This window comes from Leptonychotes weddellii, chromosome 5 (genome assembly GCF_054177405.1).
Source record: "Leptonychotes weddellii isolate Sample4059 chromosome 5, ASM5417740v2, whole genome shotgun sequence".
Lineage (NCBI taxonomy): Eukaryota > Metazoa > Chordata > Mammalia > Carnivora > Phocidae > Leptonychotes > Leptonychotes weddellii.
In genome coordinates, this window is record NC_138373.1 from 129,753,694 (window position 1) to 129,774,680 (window position 20,987).

Genomic DNA, 20,987 nt, shown 5'->3' on the forward strand with positions numbered 1-20,987 from the left:
GCCACCCAGGCGCCCGTGAACACACTATATTCTTAATGTGATTATATTTTTCTAAGAGCATAAAAATCTTACTCATTTTATCACATAATAAATTGAACTTTTGGGTAAATCTTTGAAGAGAATATCTAGACAGAGCAAAATGGGAAGCTGAAGCAATAGTTCAAATAAGAAACTACTTTGGTCTCATGTACGTATGTTTTCAGAATAGATGTTCATATCCAATTATGTAGAAAATGGCCTCAAATCTACATTTCAATTTCAATGCTCAAAATAGAACATTAATGCATCTCAGAAGATTTTGGAATTAATGAAATGAGCACTACTCTGGACTTCAGTCAGAGTAACCATGATGAGCAGATTAATGAGGTGGAAGAGATAAGAATTTTGGAACAGTATGACCTTGTTTTCATAATATTTATAGTTTAGAAAGAGAATGCTTTGCAACTCATATTTGAATCTTCAAATGTTAAGAAATTCAAATAAAATAAATTTAAAGTTGAAATTCTAAAAATCAAGTCCTGTTCTGAGAGACATGGGATCTGCTAATAAACAAATAAGCTTTTAAGGAATTTAGAGACTCTAAAATGTTGTACAGAAATTTCTAATGATCTATGATTTTTCATATATAAAATGTATTCATATTTCCATGTATAAAATATTTATGGACACATAACCAAAAGCCAGTTCAGAAGGGAGACACAACCAGGAAAGCAGTATGTTAGGAACACTGAAGCCAAGAATAAGTGGAGGTGTGGTTGTCAAAAATAATGCTAAGGATACACATACCTCTCCATTTTTTCCTCTTTCCTCTTGCTCTCTCTCACACACACACACACACACAAATACACATATATTCAAATATACACACACAGTGATACCTACATGTATCCACACATATGTGTATGTGCACATATAGGTATACTCACTCACACACAGAGCTACCTAGACATAGACGCACACACCCATACATGCAATGATGAGATAATTTTGGAACATTCAAAAAGAGTTAAAAGCAAACAAAAGACAAAGAGCAAGAACTAACCAAACTACATTTTGTTACAACCTTCTTCCTTCTGACAAGAATAATCTTGAAATGAACTGAGAAGAAATTCAAAGGAGTAGAAATCTAAACAATGAAACAATGAAACAATGAAACTCAAGGTAGACAAGGAGAGGAAGCCTATTTTCAAGTTTGAACAGGTAATTTATAAGGTCGTGCACTGACAACTTCTGCCAGTAATGGAAAAAATAGACAAAAGAATATAAACTTGATATTAAAAAAAGAAAGACTCGGCAAACTGTAGCTCTGTGAGTTTACTGGAGATTCTGGGCAAAATTTTAGAAATTACAAAAAGCCTTTTTTTCTTAATTTTTCAAAAGAAACAGGTTTAGATTTCTTAAAAAGAAATGATCATTAATATTTACAATGGGAATATTAAGAACAACTGTTACAAATTTTGGATGAGGTTTCTAGAGTAATAATAGAATGACAGAAATATATCTTGATTTTAGGAAAGCATTTACATAATCCTACATGACATTCTTTAATAATATAAATATAAAAAGGTGGTCTGGATGACATTTCTAGTGGGTAAGGAAGTTGATATTAACCAGGATGAAGGCCTCTGGTAGTGTTTTGAAGGGCCATATCCTTTTTTAACATATACAACGTGGCTAAAAAAAGAAGAAACGTTTATTTCTTGATTGATTACTTTATCTCCTTTTCAGTTCAACAGGCTACAAGGTAAAATAATTTCAACTTCACAGATGAAGGAACTAAGATTCATAAAGGTTAAATAACTTTCCTCATATCTGGAGGTCAGTAATTACAGAACTGGGTTTCAAACTCAGGTCTACATGACTCTTTAAATGTATTTCCTGAGAGGACAAAAGGCACGCATACCAAATCTGTGGTCCCAGAAAGCTGGGGAGTTATGTTAAAACATTGAATGATGGAATCAAAAGCTGGAAAGTAGGGAGTCATGGGTCAGAAGAAAAAAAATGAAATTCTCTTGAAATTAATACTAAATTTTACAAGAAACCTTCAAAAAATCAATTGAACATACACAAAATGTCAAATCAGGTTTTATCAGGAGATCATGTAATAAAGATTGTGAAATTTGAGTGTGAGCTTTATTAGTAACAGCATGGTGATAAAAATAAACGTAATCTTCAACTGAGTTAATGGAAATACTGATGAGACAAAGGAAGAGGATCACACTGTTATCTTCAGATGTTGGAGGACATTGAGTAGAGTTTTCCATGTTAATCCAGGGTGTCATGTTCTAAAGGACATGTGACAAACTGGCAAATATTGAGTGATGTTTGCCATATGGACATTTAGAAGAGCAAGTGCTTTCCCTACCATACCTTGTAATTTGTAAATATTTGTTTCATTTGGGTGCCATTATTGTACAGGATAGTTTTTCTATGACAGCTTTATAAAAATTCCCAGAGAATAATGGTTCAGTAAGAAATGGAATGTTCTAGTCTCATAAGTGTAGCTATATGAGAAAAGTAGTTCTAAATGATGCTTGGTTTCTAAATTATATTTTTATATCTGGAAAATATCTATCTTACAAAATTTATAGTTTTTTTGATGATAATGCAATAGTGCTTATATTAACACTTTTTATGTATTTTTATATCCAGACATGTTATTGCTGCTATAATGTGTATTTTCCAAAAATGTATAATTTCCATATTTTTAGTGTGCTTTTATGAATGCTTTTCTTTGATGTTTATAAATGCTGAAAAGGCTCCCTTAAGGAGAAGAAATTTAAATGTAAATAAGCTTTTTAGTCAATTTAAAGTAAACAAATTGAGACATTATTTAAGGTATGTACCATATTTTGTGCTCGAACACTGTCAGCATCTTATTCACGTAGCAGTTAAATAACTCAACTTTTGTGTTACATTCCAGTGTTTTTCAATGGATATTTGTAACAAAGAAAATAATATGTATTTTAAAAAACCTACTACAAAGAGACATTGATGAGACATAATGCTTAATAACAGATTGACTATAATTAAACCTAGTAACTTTTTGCTCTATGCCTCTGACACAAGATTACAGGAGCCTTTTGCAGATTTTTAAATATAGGGAATGCAACATTGACTCATATAAATAATGTATCTTTTAGAAAGAGAAAGGTTATTTGTTCCCTTGTTCTCTAATGGAGAAGCTTTGTTTGTCAAAGTCTTTCCTTAAAAAGTTGACCTCCACTCAATCTATAAAGAAAACATAAAGACATCCTTAGGTGACTGACCAGCTTATTCAAACCTGGTTTCCATAATGAAAAGATCAAGTTTAAGGTAAAATGTAAAACCTTAAAATCACTTTGCATTTATAATTCTCTAGCAAACATTCGATTTCACTGTTAACCTTGGCAATATTTCTTGAAGCATTTTCCAGAAGTTGATGTCAAGGGCTGGTCTTTGGAAGCACTCTCAGAACCTATGCAGACTCTGAGAAGTTTGCAGTCACTTCATGGAGTCTGCCTAAGTCTTGATATCACATGTCTTTGTTGAGTACCTTTTGTCATTAAAAGTGCAGAAAAACGATTATTTGTAATTTCTGAGATATATGTAGAATATTATGCAACTAGCCAGTTAATGAAAGAGGATGAGAAAAGCCAAGAAAATAGAATTATCTTCAAATGTCTGGCAAATATTCTCCAAATCAAGGCAAAGATTATAGTTTAGTGGCAGTGTTCATTTTTTCTTATGACTTTAAGACTTAGTAGTGCAACAAAATATTAATATTTATAGATTCATATTTTCTCTTTATTATACCATAGCAACTGGATGCAAAGAAAATACACAGTAGCTATTGTATCAATAAAAGAAAAAATTCCCAAAGTTTTACGAGTTTCTAATCAATTTGGATAGAGTGAATAAAATACTTTCCAATCTATCAAAACATATGCATTTGAGCCTCTCCATAAACACGCATGAAGTACTTTTCGTATCTTCATAGTAAACCCTCTTATCTTTGCTGTCTGTCAAAAGATAGAAAGGGTCAGATAAGTTCAGGGCGTTCTGGACAACCAATGTCTTTAGGATGCACTAAGGTCTTCTGAAGTGCTTTAATAGGACACATGGTTTAGGCACAATTGTCCAGTTCCTTATAGTAAAAGTTAGTCAGGGTTGCTCATCATGTGGGTGCATATACAAGACTATCATTTCAGACACTTTAGGCTTATTCCACAGAATGAAAATGTGACTTATGGAAGAATTATACTAGCCATTTCAAGATAGCATAACTTACTATCTGAGCCTTAGGTAGAGGTGAACAGAAAGCATGATTTATGTGAGGAGCAATCTCTACATAAGGGAGAGGGTGCTGTCTGGATATCAAACATCTGATCTCTGGTTTTACTATGAACTAGCTCTGAATATAGAAAAGTCAACTGATTTCTATGTTTCCTACTTTTCTCTTTTATAAGATGTCCATTTAAACTTCAAAAAAAGTATATGATAGATTACAATTTCAATTGTATGAATTTTAATACAAAACATATAAAATCAATTTCAAAAATTTTCTGCATATACTGAAAATGTTTGTAAGAATGAACTAAGTATAGGCCTTCTCTAATTTCATCTATTAAAGGTAGGTACCCAATATAATTTGAAAATATTGAGCATAACTATTCTTTTTGCAAAAGGGAATCTAGAAAAAGACTGCTTCCCACAGAAAATTTATTAACAATAGGTGCTCAATTAAGTGTTTTTATACAATGAACAATGCCCCTTTTTATATAAATAATCAGGGGAGAAATATTTTTAAGTAATTTTTTTTCTTTCTATCACTCCAGCTACGCACAAAATTCTGTTGTAAAGACATATTTCTATGAGGAGGTATTCATTGTAGATGTACAGAAGTCTATGAAAACCTATGTTTACAAGAAAAAAATGGATTATCATTCTAACCAACTGCATATTCACACATGCTTAATGAAAGCTATCTGATGATATAATGAATGTTTAATTTTGAGGACGTGCATACAGTTGGCAACTATTTTTCAAGACTCACTATCCAACAAACTAAATTTTCTCATTTTAAATCCTTCATGTCACCTTTTGGACATTTAGTTGAAATTTTGGAACTAACATGATCACATTAAAAATATAAATGGAAGAAGCATTAACCATGGACTGATTCTCAACTTCAAGAGTTAAAATAAATACAAGTATGGATTAGAATAAAATTATGTTGACAATATGTATGTAAATCAAAACTTCCAAAACGATTAGACTTTTCTTTGAAAATATCCCATCCATTGCTTCCCCTCCAACAGACGAAAGTAACAAAAGAGGAAGGTAGCAAAAAAGGAAACAGGAAAGCCTGCTTCAATAACTGGACATATTGATTTAATTGGTTAAAAAGTCCAAATGCTAATACTCCTAATAATCAGCCATTCCTTTTGTGTTTTGGTAACATATATCCTTATACAATTTATGTCAAATGGAATTTTTTGATTCACCTCTGACATTTCAAAGTTTCCGTTTTTGAATTCCCCTAGTCTTAAGTAAGTAACACATTGTCTACCTTGTTTGAAATCTACAACATTTTCCCCAACATCTAGGGCTCCATGATGTAAAATGTCATTTTGCCGATCTTCTGTTCCAGTACTCACTTTAATTTTTTTAATTAAAATCGGATTTTCAAATATAATCACAAAGAAATCTCCTGCTGAAGGTGGTTTCCCCCAAAAGTACTCATCAACACTACTATAAGCCTTGCTTGCTTCATAATTTTCGAAAACATTCATGTTGGTATATAGATTGGCAGGAGGGTTATCAGGGATGTCAAATGACTCTTCTTCAAAATCATCATCCTTCAGCTTATTCTCAGTCCCTTTATATGATGAATAATAACCCATGTGCTGAAAGAGAGATGGTTTAAAACGGATCACATTTTTCTGAGCTAAAAGATCCCGAAAATGAGTCAATAGCCAATCACAAGGCATTTCTTGATAAAACATTAATAAAAAGTGTGCTAAACGTGGGAGATCATGAGAATGATAAAGTTTTCCAATGTAGCCAAGCTTAGAGAACTCAAGAGTTACCCAGTAGGTCCCTTCTAGGGATGTAATGACTTTCTTGATGGCAGTTAAGAAATTTTTTGAACATCGAACATCATCTTCAAGCATTACATAATAGTCTGAAGTATTGGCACAAAAATTAAGCAGAAAAGCATAGTCTACATTTTGCTTAGAACGAAATCTGACTCTGTCTTCTGGATCATTGTAATTTCTCTTAAGGCCATCCAGGATTGGGTAATATTCCTCTGGAGCATGTATAACTATTAGTCTTCCTGCAATAATGTGGTGGGCGAATTTCTGTGTAATATCCTGGACCATGACATCACGCCAGGATGAATTAAAGTCTGCTAGGTGAACCACCACTGAAATTTCCTTCAGCTCCTCATAGCTGGATTGCTCAAAAATTGACTTGATTGTCTCGAGTAAATAGTTTCCCTTTTTTCGTTTCACTGATGAAAGCCCAATTGTAAGAAACCCTGAGCGAAAGAATTCAAAAAGAAGACAAATTAAATGTGAAATAGGCTTTGAATAACATAGAAAAAAAAATCTTTTCCCTTCAGGCCTGCTACGATATTAGGTACATCTAGTAAATGGTATGTGTAGAAGAGTTGTGAGTGAAGTCTTAATGTTAAATATGTAAAGGCTATAGGACTTAATATATAATTGATTTTTCTCTGGAAAAAAAATGCATCTTAAGCACAATGACATATGAGCTTTATTGCTGTAAACATTTGTTTATGAAATAAAAAATTACGACGTAAGGTGTTTTGCAGCTTAATGTTCTCATATATGTCCATTAGAGAAGATAGATTTTTGGATAATATCCACACTATTAAAAAATGCAAAAGGAGAAGAAAATTCACAGTTAAGGATGACAAATAAGTCTCAAATGATAAAAAATAAAATTAAGCATAACTCATTCTTTTAATTATCTTTAAATTTTTCATAGAAAACATGTTACATTTTCATTTTTCTTTGATCATTGTCATTATCTCAGACCAGAAAAATAATTGGACTTCACAATTTTATTTTGAAATTTACCTAGAACGTTAATTAGAATGGAAACAAAATTATAAACTATTTTTAAAAACTGCATTATTATTCAAATATATAGTACATTGTTCCAATACATGAATATCACTGTTTTCCTTATTTTGAAACACATTTTAGAGCAATTTTCTGATGGGAAATTTTTATTCAGAATCTAAAATCTAAAATTAGAAACTGGGTATCTGTAGGGAATAAAATAAAACCTTGTGAAATGGCAGTTTACTTCTAAGAAGTGTAGATGTCTCTTTCTCGAAATATTTTCCCTTTTTAAAGCTCTGATTTTCACCGTGATTCAGAACTGAATAAAATTTCCTAAAAACTACTTGAAAAATAGGAAAATGTTTCTATTCACCAAGATCACTGTTTTAATACAGACACCTACTTGTTGTGACTTATGCAATACTGAAAAAGCACTTTCTAAGAATAATCTTTCTTACTAGTCTGTCAGAGAGGTAGAGATTTACACATTTTGTTTAAATACCTGGGTTTATGACCCTAACTTCTTTTGAAAAATGAATATGTTCTGTGGTACCATTCAACTCAAGATACCAGCCTTTACTAATGCCCTAGGATAGCCAATACTATGAGAACACTTCCTACATTAAAGGCAGAAATCTATGCATTTTGCCTGTAATATGCATCTTGAATATTCCTAACCATCTTTTGGGATAGCTTTGCACTTGTCATCATTTCTGCTTTATAGATGAGGAAAGGAAACTCAATCACAGGGAGATGTGTTCACTTGTGCAAAGTGTAACACCTAATGAGTAGTGTGGGGCCAAGATCCAAAGTGCCCTGCATGTACACTCTGTTTTATATCACCTCTTTGTATAAAGCAGTGGCATATGTGTATTGTCAGTTTACTAACTTAGGACAGAAAGGGAGAATCAGTAACGTTTGCACAAAGGTAGTGTAACAGATGGAGATAAAAATAAACATTGGCAATCTTATGCAATTAGAAGAAAGTAAGAGCGATAGACATTTGAAATGAAGGAATGAATGGAATATAGACCTAAAGAAGCCCAAACTAAGTTAAGTTACAATTTCCTCAACCTGGTGATCACAGACTCACTTGTATAAACACTTTTTAATGGGGAATTCAATTTCTGTGGTCCCCACATGACCTATTAAGAAATTCATGGTATCACTGTGTTTCATTGATTTCACGAGTCATATTTTTCACACAGAAACATTTTAAACTCAGGCTGAATATTATAATTGATGGCATCTTACAATTAAAACTGATAATGATTATGCTTTCTTAGTGGCACATTAATTAGATCATGATACCTTCTATAGTCTACGGTGTCTTGAAATCCATAGAGTGTGTGTAGTATGTTACTTCTCAGATCCAATCTACCGATAGTGAGTTGAATAGTTTTCTCCAAAAATTCAGGTCTACCTGGAACCTCAGAATGTGACCTTATTTGAAAATGGAGTCTTTGCAGATATAATTAGTTAAGGATCTTGAGATAAATCATTTTGGATTTAGAGTGGGCTCTAAATGCAATGACTGGTGTCCCTGAAGAAGAGGAGAGAACACAGAGAGACACAGAGACCAAGGGAAGAAGATCCTGTGGAGACAGAGTCTGGGATTATTGTTAAGCTCCCACAAACCAAGGGACGGCAAGAGTGACCAGAAGCTGAAAGAGTCAAGAAAAGATTCTCCCCTATAACTTTCAGGAGAGCGGCTCTGTCAGCACCTTGATTTTGAACATCTGGTCTCCAGAAATATGAGAGAATAAATTCCCATCGTTTTAAACTACCTAGTCTGTGGTAATTGGTTATAGCACCTTGGTAAACTAAAACAATGACTTCCACTACTTCAAAAGCAGTGGCAAGTCATAAAAACCAAAGCATTGGAGTTAGAAAATATATCGGTATGAGAATAGTTATTTTTAAAAGGGAAGTTTTAAAAGTTCAAATAAATTGATTTTTCTCAGTCTCTCTACGTGGTTCTACAGCAAACTGTTTGAAAGTTTATATAACAATTAGGCATTTTAAAAAATTTCTTTTTTTGGTTATTAATGGAACTGGATCAGTAATTGCAATTTGTGAAGAAACACTGAATTACTTCCCAAAGAATATATATCAGTAAAGCCCATAAAGTTTTATTGTGATACAAGTGAAGCCAGATGTCATTATTTCATTATTTAGTTTTTTAAGATTTTATTAATTTATTTGAGAGAGAGAGAGTGAAAGAGAGAACGAGAGGGGAGAGGGTCAGAGGAAGAAGCAGACTCCCCGGGACTCGATCCTAGGACCCCGGGATCATGACCTGAACTGAAGGCAGTCACTTAACCAACTGAGCCACCCAGGCACCCCCTAATTTTAAAAAAACAAAAATACTTTATGTGTTCTTTATTTGAAAGTGTAGGGATACTTACGCTTTCTTTGTAAAGGCGTGGCAGCTAAGTAGCGATAGGTGACATTGATGGCTCCTGAGAAATTAGATAAATCTTTGAAAGTATGCACATAACGTTCTGAATTCAGCTGATGTGTGGATGTTTCCCTTATAAGTTGTTTATCTCCTTCCTGAATGCCATGAAAGAGGCAGAGAAAATAAATAAATAATAGATGGTCATGGATTAAATAAAGTTTCTCCTTACACGACGAACATATGGGGTTGATATGCAACATGGGTATTATATAAATCTCAACTACTGCACCACAAGCTATAGATCCTCATCTCTCACCTGAATTCCCACCTAGAGTCTCTACTCCAGGCTCTCCTACTCTATTGTACTTTTTATACTTCTCTTCCATTTGCTTTTCCACAGCATACATTAATAATGGCATTCTCTGGACAAAAAAATCTCTATGTGAAAACTCCCACTGTCTTTATGTTAAAATTCAAATCCTTTACAATAATTCAATGATCTTAAAATTTCACAATAATCTACAGTGATGTAAAGCTAATTCTTACTAAGTTTCCCATATTTGAGTCATATTAAGCTATTTCATCTTCTTCAAGAATTGTTCAATAATACCATACATAATTTCTACATAATTATTTCTGGATAATTTGTTAATCAAGAAGCTTTAGTCAGTTACTTATATGGCCACTATAATCAAAGACTGTTGAGAATAGATAGCCATGGTCTTTGTGACATCAGTGTTTTTTCACATGTCTTCAAGATATCTTAAGATACATTTGTACCAAATATAGGAAATGTCTTCAGAACTTGCACTAGTTTTTCCCATGATATGTTTGCTTGTTGCTTGTGTGTGTGTGTGTACATGTGCGTGAATGCATGCGTGCATGTGTGTTTTGTAAGTAGTAATCTATTGGAGTTGAAGCCTGGTCCTTTAATGTTTAAGAACCCCTTTATGTAACTGGTAATGGACTTCTGTCATTTGATCTTTGAGAAGGTTTTTATTAAAAAAAGATTCATATTTAGCTTAAATATATCCTGTTAATTATTAATTGGTCCCTTTTTCTCTCTTAGTATAAGTTCAATAGTAGATTTTGATTATCTAATCATGATTTGATCAAGTTTTTATTGGTTATACATTATTAGCAAAATATCGACTTGCTTGGCCTTTGTATAAGGCTTACTACCATGGGCAGAATATATATTCAAAGATAACCTATTTAGAAAGAATTTTGTTGTTTTTGGCAAGTGTCTACTGTACTGTGTGATGTTATATGGATCTATTTCTACTATTCCATATACAATGTCAGGTCAGGCATGTGCATGCCATTAAGACTACAGAGGAAGTAAATGCATTTGAACCAATTTGGTCCTCATATTATCTGCCTGTGGTCAATAAAACTTTAATTAAATCACTGTCATAAAAAATTAGAAAGGATTCAAATACAAATTTTACCTCATTTAGAACATTCAATACTTTGCATCACATTCAAATGACAATGGAGAAAGAGACTGGCTCAAAATTTTAAATCATTGGCCAGACTGGAATTGTCTTAGAATAAAAATTGAGAACAGTAGACCACGACTGGGAAGAGCTTTCAATCTGGTTTTTGCTAACTCAAGATCCCTTCTGAATATCTCTTCTGTATATTCAATTATGTTTATAAACCTATACTTGGTCTTTAATACTGTATTTCTATATTTTATATTGTCTTGATAATTGAGAAAAATATGTTAGCCTTTTACAATATTTATAATATGTTTGCCATCTATAAGTTACAGACTTTCAAAATATATGAAATTATACCTTGAATTCTATATTTCTTATAAATGTACTAATTGAATATCTATTGAATTCTGATTATTATAATTTCTTTACACATAAATATTTTCATCTTGTCTTTCTGAAAACCTATAGAACATTATCAGAATTTTAAAATAAACTTAGGATTGCTAAAAAAGTAACTAAGGACTCAGTTCAGCACCAACTTCTTTAATAGTAATGTAATAGTGTCCATTATCAATACAGTCTAGGAGAAATATCTATAAGAATCACAGTAGTCACAACTCTGAATTCATTTTACCATTCTGCTCTTATGTGATGTTACATTCTAAAGGAAGTGCAGGATATTGAATATTTCTTTAAGAATTCTATTTTGAATGAGTAAAATTCCAGACCTTTTGTGTGTTTAGAGTACATTCATCCTGATTGAAGGACATAACAGAATATAAAATGAAATGGAAGTTATATGAAAGCACTTTATTAAATTCTCAAGAACAAGCTCCTTTACACTTTTCAGCATAAATAAATAATGCAACTTTCACCTGAGTCAGCCTTGTTGGCTGCTTTCCAGAGGCATCTACCTGAACTGCTAGGCTCTCCCTGGATACCTTCTTTCTGTAGCTACTATGCTGTAGTGTATTTCTCAGCAATAAGACAAAGCTTTATGACAATCATTTTCTGGATAGGAATGCAATTCAATGGACTAGCAACAGACTAAGTATATACCCTGGTGGCTACTTTGAAGACGCTCACAGCCCAGAGGCTTAGTTGATTGGGCATGTAGCGTCTCTTCTTAGTTTGCCTTGTAATAGTATTTGTCTCTTATACTGAGCTTGGTTTCCTTTCCAAATAAAAGGCACATATGTCCCGAATATGTAAGCAATACATTAAACATACATATATGCCAAGGATTTCAGGCCACAAGTGGATTTTCTAGCAAAAACAGCAGAATAGAAAGTGCTAAGTAACTCCAGAGATCTTTTACTTGTAATTGTTTATCTGATTTCTCTGAATTATAAGTAGTATTTCCCCCTGAAAGAAGGAAAGCAGGAAAAGAAAGATCTGGGAATGTCTATGCTTAGCAAATTGTACACATTGTGGCATTCGAAAGTCAAGAAAAAAAACTGAATGAGATAATTTTGTGAAAACTGAAATAAACATGGATAAAAGGGTCAAAAAGGACAAGTGTTACAAAGAAACTACATTGTATACTTAGTAGGTGGCTGGCTTTCCCTGGCTATTAAACATTTTTAGAAAAGCAATTTTAGTGTAGTTTTACATTAATTATTTAAATGTTTTAAATATTTATACATATTAAGCCTTGGGATGAAATTTGGCTTTGGATGAATTTAGGTAAAAAAAAAATCATCAGTAAATAGTGAGAAATTAAACTAATAAAAATACTGTCATTAAATTTTCAGTAAGGGGAGTGCTTGTATTTAACCATCATTTTAACTCACTTTTTCCAACTTAATATCAGTACTTAAAAATAATTACAATTTTTACAACGAAGGAGCAATCCATTCTCTACACTTGGCCTGATTTGTAAATTTGACTAGATATATGCGTAATCTAGCCAGAGAAAATTTCATTGAGAAAGTAAATACTCTTTAGTCAGAGCTGCTTCATTAAATCACACCCTTTACATTAGATGGGTAGGACTGAAGCTTGGATAGAAATGTCTACAAATCCACAAGACAGGGCAATAGTATTTGATCCTCTTATAGATATACACTCTATTACTTCTTACACATTTTATAATGAATTTGAGGAGGTTCTATATTAACAAGATGTAAGGATGTTTGTTGCATACAATGGTCCTTTGTCTGTTTAAAATGAAACACTGAAATTGTGTTTAAAAGTGTCTTACAAACGCAGCAAGTCATTGAATACAATAAGCATCCTGTCAATACCATGTGTTTGGTTTACAAGATGTGATTTACTGCTACCAGTAGACATAGATGCAAAAGATAAATTTTTATTACAAAATTAAATCATTTATCAAAAGCTCTCCTTATTAATTTATGATCATTAATTTTATCCAGAAAAAATAGGGGATCACATGGGGCTTGCTATATTGTCTGTAAGTCTCATAAACCTAATAATTGGGTTTAAAGAAAGGTAAAAATGCATCTCATTAATAAGTTTCTCCAGTTTGCTATGTTTACCTAAATCATGCCTAATCAAATTCTATTCATCTGTGGTGATTTCAGCCATTGTGAATTGTCTATGGATAACAGAATGAAGGGACCACAAGATCAAGAAGTACATGTGAATGTAAAAGGCATAGGCAGAGTCAAAATCTAGGAATCTGGCAGAATTTCATCATCAAAGAATAATGCTAACGGAAGCAAGATGCTTTATAGAAGACATCCTGAGAGGATCTGTCCCAACTAAGATCAAATGGTTGGCCTATCGGCATAGAATAGTACATGACAATTCATGGGTAGGTAATATCATGTTCAATTAATGAAATAAAACATTTTACTGGGAAATGCTCTTGTGGTTATTGTCAGATTTTCTCTTGCTAAGATATTCACTGAAACTTTCACCATGCTTGCATGGTGGAAAGTACTTTTCAGTCCTCTCTGTGTCCAAAGATTTTGATTTTCTGAAATATGTGAACAGGAGCAATAACATAAAGATTAGGATTTCTCCAGATATCTTAAGCTCAATTCAGACAGAAAGTAAATAAGCAAAAATGTCCATGTTATTCTCATCAGACATGAAATGATGTGATATTTACAATGATAACAAATAATAGAACAAATTGAGTTCTCAAAATTAGCCAGAGTAAGTCCTTTTGTATATTTCTAGAATTTACTTAAAAATTCATTTATATATTATATACTAAGTTACCTTTTTTAAACTACTGAATAGTTTTCACATCATTATCTCTAGTTCTTTCACATCATTATCTCTAGTTCTTGAGGTTCCATACTACTTTTCAATGAATATAAATATATAACATGGTGGCCATTTATGACTATTCAAAATCAAGTGAGGTGTCATACATTATAATAAAATCCTGTCATTTTAATATAATAAAATCCTGTCATTTATTACTTCTTAACAAAATAGCATAATTAGTATCATTAATTAAAAAATAAGATTTTGAAAATTTCGATGATAATATAAAAAACTGAGAAAGTAAGGACTAATATCTTTAAAAAATTTTTAAAATTCTGCATATTTCAAATTAAAGCTCAAAAATTATTATGGCTATACATAAAATTAATCCAGCATAGTGATAGTTAATTTATTTATAAACAAATACACATATTTGAACTACATGTGCAGCACTAAAGAAAACATTGCAACATAAATCAAAAAAATTTTAATGCTGGGATTATAGATTTAATACAAAAAGGAGCTAGATAGAAAGTATACATGTTACAGTTATGCTCAAATAAGGCTGTTCCAGCAGCCTGGGATTGAAGTTAGGTTACAGTTGGACTAAGCCTAATTTGATTTAGACCTTATTTGTAACAGCAACAACAAAAACAACCTCCAAAACTTACCAGAACATAGCTGTCTTCAATGTACAAGTTCATAAAGAGAAGGAAAATGACAAGAACTCCCAAGAATGACACTGTGGAACGTTTTCTCAAGCATCTCATTTTATCAAGTATTTCAAAAATATGCTTCATTTGACAAAATTTAAACATTCTATCCTGTGGAAAAAGGGTACAGAATTACTGACAATTAATTTTGGATGTAAATATTTCTTCATATGTATCAAAAGCCAGGCTTTCATAAAATCTCACCCTTCACTTGTTTAACTAAAAAGTTGTTTCCAATTTCACACATCTGATTTTCACAGATTAGTAATATCTTAACATAAGGTCAATGCACTTCTTTATGTTGCTGTGGAGTAAATAAAAATAAAAAGCAAATCTCAATTATTTCTGAACAAATGAGCATTGACAATGGTAATGCAAAAAAAAAAAAAAAAAAGTCCTTTGATGAGAAACAGCACAAAAATAAAAGAGAAAGACAAACATTAGGGTAACTTCTACCTCCTCATACTATAATGTAATGAAAATGGAAGAAACTAGAAGCATGGGCCTAATATTGATCTTGGAGTAAGTGCACTGAAAAGAGCACTTGGGAGGGAACCTGGGTCAAAGAAAGAGAAGTCGTAAAGGAAGTTAAACTTTTGGCTTAAGTCCAAACATATCTTTGAGAACTTGAGTTAACAGTTGGTTTCCTTATTTTTCCAATAATTCTTGATAAGTCAGAGTAAATCCTGGGGTGGCATATCTACATGGCCTCGCTTGATCTACTAACTAAAAGTTTGGCTGTTTATAATAATTCATTGACTGCAAAAACAAAATTAGCATCAGCAAGATTAGTGGAGATCTATTTTTTTTTCCCATTCTACTCTTCTACATTTTGTGTTATCTTCCAATCACTTATTTAGATTACTGATTGTTTGTTTAAAAAGTATAAACATATGGGGAATGATCAAAAGACTAGTTGAATCAATCATATTTTGTCTAAAATCAAGTATAATCTGGAAACTGTACCACTTCTAGTTGGGTACTGGGTCTTCCTGAGCTCAGTGTTAAGATGAAGTATTTATATAAATAAAGGAATTCAGGAAGTGAAAATAGCCTGTCCACCAAACCATTAAACGATGTCTAGGACATAGCAGGCAAGCAATATCTCTTCAATGAATTAATGCAAGAAAGAATTTATGAATCCTTATAAATTATAAGAAAGAATATTAGGAATTGGGAGAAAGGCTTAACAAAGGCAGAGAATGGAAGAATTCTCAAAAAGAAATGCTAAGAATTACTCTTCATTTTCTTTAGCCATATTTTTCTATAGGTTTTTTTTTAAATTTTTCTTGTTGATTTGTAGAAGTTTTAAATATATGTGTAGAGATGCACACATATACACTTATCTTTGCTTATGTTGAAAATATTTAGGTATCTTCCCCAAGTATTATATTTTCTGTTGGGTTTGGCCAGCAAAGCCTGAGGTAGCGAATGAAAAAATTACTCCAGACACCTTAGGAGGAGAAAGGAGAGGGTGTGAAGACCAGACACTCTAGTGGGGAAAGGTCCCAAGTCAAACTGCCTCCACTTTTATTGTGAACATTATCAATACATCAAGGGAATAAGAAAAGCGAGAAGGAATGTGAAGCTTTAAGAATCAGGACAGGGAGGGGCGCCTGGGTTGCTCAGACGGTTAAGCGTCTGCCTTCGGCTCAGGTCATGATCCCAGGGTCCTGGAATCGAGTCCCGCATTGGGCTCCCTGCTAGGCGGGGAGCCTGCTTCTCTCCCTCTGCCTCTCTCTCTCTCTCTCTCTCTGACTTTCATGAATAAATAAATAAAAAAATTAAAAAAAAAAAATCAGGACAGGGAATAGGAAGTACCCTGTGATCAGAACATACCGTGCTCGTGACGTGTGTGCAGTCAGGGAGTGCGTGGAGTATGTGACGACCAAAGATAAATGTTTCTCTAAGTTAAGCATTTACTCCCTGGGTGAGGGCATTGAGCCGCAACAAGGATCTGGCTGTTTTCAGCCCAGAAACTGCAAAGGAGGCCCAGTTTTCCGGACACTCCTTTGCTTTTCAACTAGTCTCACCCAGGGAGGCATGTGTTTATTAAATCTTCTCTAGCCAAGGCATTATGAATTCTCACAATTTTCTTCTTCTTGGTCTGACTTTTGCAGTGTAGCATTTTTGATTTCAAATTTATTTCATACATATGGCTTTTTTTGGTATAATGTTTAAAAAATATGGACAGTCTCCTTTATTTTGTTTGTTTGTTTTTTCCATGGATAGATTTTTTAATATATCTAGAATTTATCTTTTTGTCCTTTATCATGTAGTGGAATCATTTTATTTATTTATTTTTCATCTGGAGAGCTGATGGTCTTCTCCTTACAGTGCACTGGTCATAGCTACTAGTCACATTACCGCTCCTGACTTCAAGGGTGGGGGGAAGTATAATCTCCCTGGGAATCAGAAATAAAGAACATTACTATTGTATACCACACTTTATATCCAATCAACCATTCTTTTCACATGTGATGCCACTTCTAGAATAGGGTCACTTTCTAATTTGCATTTATAGGTTAAAAATGTATTTATAGATCCATCATTTATAACATTGTTCAATAAGAAAATATACAGCAATTTTAAACCAAAGCATGATAAGTGAAATTCTGTTATCTGGTAATGGTTCTGTAGATAAAACTGCATTATGTTTGTAAGAGATTTTTATCTGAATTTTAAAAATTGACAAAAATACAAAGGATTAGAATCTATACGCCAAAGGACACAATATTTTTAAATGTCAATTTGGGAAGACTTATCAATAACACCAAATGCATGCATTCCCTTTGACTCAGCAATTATACTTCTAAAAATCTAAAAAATTGTATTAGTGAGTAAATGTTTAGCTATGGTGTTACAGGACAGTGATATTTGTAAAATAAATTGGAAACTATAAGATGTTAACATCTGTTATCTTAGTGTAGAAGAATTATCAAGAATTTTCAATCTTGTTTTTATTTTTTTCAATTTCCATACTTTCAAATGTATATATATTCAATAATATTTAAAAATTTACTTTTAACTTTCAAAAGTCTCTATCATCTGTTGGAAAACAAAACTGCATTTTATTTCTTGGACACAAAAGCATAAACACAGAAATTTTCTTCAAGAAAATAAAATTTAAAAATATGTAGCACTGTATGGTATGTTTTGGATGCTCTGAATTTGAATGTTATAAGTTCACTATAAATGCTAAGTCAAGAAGAAGTATATTCTAATTCTATTCCTTTGAGACAAAGACAAAATGTAAATAATGTGACTGCAAATTGAATTTGCAAAGTTCAAATGTAGATAATTACATATAAAGAAAATAAGTATATCTATTAAAATTTATTAAATACTTACTAAATGCTAGGCAATACAGTTGCGAGGGGAGCTCATTGATCTTTCATAACAATGCTGAGATTTTAAAACTACTATTAGTTTTACAAATGAAAAAAAAAAAAGAAAGAAAGAAAAAATCCAGGGTTTTCTTGAGGTGTCTCTACAAGGAATGATTCCAGTTTTTAAATATTAAAATTGATCAGAGTCTGCTCGATTAACCACTACTGGTATACAGTTTACTAATTAGGTTTCATATGACAATTTAAACATATTGTTGCCAACAAACTGTCCCACATATATGGTGATAATAATTTTTGATACCAATCTCTTGAATAAAATAGAAATAATATAAAATACATAAATTCAATTTTTTGGCAGAAAAAATTTTAATTAAATCTACTTAGCCTAATAAACATATAAATATATAATGTGAGGAGGTGGTTGATATATGATATTTCAAGTAATATGAGCAGTAGAAAGTATAATACTTTGGAGGCAATACTTCAGAGTACTCTGCAGTAATGCAAAATAGTACAAAACAACAACAAAACCCCAGGTTGTCATTCCAGAGTTGACAAAGAAAGACAGAATCCCGAGAGAGTAATGGTGACCATCTAAATTCTAAGATCCAATCCTTCAAGTTAGAATCCTCCAAAATCCATTCAGAACAATCAGAGCACAAATAACTTTCCATAGTGTACACCCTCAGCATACCCATGAGAAAGATAATAGCACAAATTTCACTGTATATATATAAGTGAAATCAATAACACCCAGAACAGGCAGAATTGGCTGAGGAGCCCAAACCAGAGCAAACAAATGATCAGAAAACAGATCAAAATATGTGTCATTTAAAAAAAAAAATACCAGACAAACTACAGCAAAGGAAAATTAAGGAAGCTAATAATTCATCCAAACTTCTTTCCCATCTGAAACAGAATCATCTGGGTCCAGGAAAATCCAAATAAATATTCAGAAAAAAGAAAATTAACTCAGAAGAGTATTGCCTTAGTACTGAGGTAAAATTAGCCCAAGACTGGAGCCTTCTCTGAAACCAGCACTCTGACAGCAAAAATTGGCAAAGGGAATTATTATTAGAAAGGGAAATTATAACTGGAGGGTATTATGCTGAGCGAAATAAGTCAATCAGAGAAAGACAAGTATCATATGGTTTCACTCAGATGAGGAATATAAGAAACAGCATAGAGGATCATAGGGGAAGGGAGGGGAAAACCACATTCCAGAAACTGTTCTAATTGTTCTTTTCCAGTGATCCCTTAGCAGTTGTTGGACAGGGTTCTCACACACAAGCCTAGTGCTCAGTTAAAGACATGAGGGAAACCCTTTGTAGATCTCTCTTTCTCTTTCCCTCTCTCTCCCCGTGTGTCTCCCTCCCTTCACTTGTAGTCTCCATGTAGCTTTCTCCTCTCTGGTACTCTGCCCGTGAATTCCAGCCATGTCAGAATCTCAAGCTTCTCAACTATGTCTCCTCACCCTAGGGAGCCCACTGTCTCAATGGATTCTCTCTCCTCGTGCTGCAGCCTAGAAACTCTAAAACAGTGAGCTGTGGCAATCATCTCATTTGTTTCCCTTCTACCGGGAATCATGCCCTTTTCTGCTTGTTGTACAAAATATGAATATTTGTTTCACATATTTAGTCTAGTGTTCTAGTTAAGGAGAAAGGGTAAATAAGCCCCCTATTTCTTCATTATGGTCAGAAATATCTTGCTGGTTATACAATTCTTTGCCTGTACTTTCTTCTCTTTTTCTTGATAAGTAGTATGCATTATTGTCTTGCTTTTAATGTTACTTGGAACATCTAGAGGCACCTGTTTTTCTTTCCACTGTAAATGATTTGGCAAATGTAAAATGGATTGCTTGTGTTGCCTAGAGGCTTGTTAATTTTTTTTTAAGTAGGCTCCACGCTCAGTGTGGGGCTTGAACGCATGACCCTGAGATCAAGACCTGAGCTGAGATCAAGAGTCGGATGACTAACTGACTGAGCCACCCAGCTGCCCCTGGGCTTAAGTCATTTTTTTTGAAAGAAAAAATTTTCAAACTGTGTACATGTGTGGGTGTGCACACATGCACAAATACACACAAACCCAAACATTAAACTGTACAAAAGAAACATATTTAAAACGTAGATGTTCAAAAAGCCTAATGATAAAGGAATGAGCAAAGTGTTTTAAACAAGTTCAGACTGGGCGCCTGGGTGGCTCAGTTGGTTAAGCGACTGCCTTCGGCTCAGGTCATGATCCTGGAGTCCCGGGATCGAGTCCCGCATCGGGCTCCCTGCTCAGCGGGGAGTCTGCTTCTCCCTCTGACCCTCTCTCCTCTCATGCTCTCTCTCACTCTCTCTCTCTCAAATAAATAAATAAAATCATTAAAAAAAAAAAAGTTCAGACAATGAGATACCATAGTTTGGCACCCTGATATACAATGTGAGTGAATAAAAGCCATAAAAGCATAAAACTACTCAATTAAGGCCACTTTGTAAAGCTAAATGCTACAATTCCAGACAAATACCACCAAATAACACAACCAGCAACTTCTTAAATCAGAAACAACAGAAGATTCAATAAGTCAAAATGCCTAATGTTACGAGTCTATAAATTCTCACAGCCTAAAACAGGTCAAGAGACCAAAAATTGTGAAATATCAGAACAGAAACATATGTAAATCAAGAACTCTTAGAAACATAAGCACATGTTTATGGATCTGCAAACACAGTGAGGGATAGTAATATTCATCTCTCAGAATCTGTGGTTTAAATAGTCAAAAAAATAGCAAAGACAGAGCATCTGAATAATCCAACATTTTCTCTTTTTTTTTTTTT

General features: G+C 33.0%; 1 protein-coding gene and 1 long non-coding RNA gene across 2 annotated transcripts in view; one reads left to right on the plus strand and one right to left on the minus strand.

Moving 5' to 3' along the window:
• The window catches only part of LOC145721447 (uncharacterized), a 269,281-nt gene that overhangs the window by 66,552 nt on the left and 181,742 nt on the right, over positions 1-20,987 (plus strand). The window lies entirely within an intron of this gene.
• MGAT4C (MGAT4 family member C) overlaps positions 4,653-20,987 on the minus strand; it is a 27,676-nt gene continuing 11,341 nt past the window's right edge. The window contains exons 2-4 of the mRNA XM_006727018.3: positions 14,777-14,929; positions 9,485-9,632; positions 4,653-6,523 (exon numbers count right to left, since the gene is read on the minus strand). Coding sequence (XP_006727081.1) covers positions 5,382-6,523; positions 9,485-9,632; positions 14,777-14,923 — 1,437 coding nt within the window. The 5' untranslated portion in view covers positions 14,924-14,929 and the 3' untranslated portion in view covers positions 4,653-5,381. The remainder of the gene's footprint in view (positions 6,524-9,484; positions 9,633-14,776; positions 14,930-20,987) is intronic.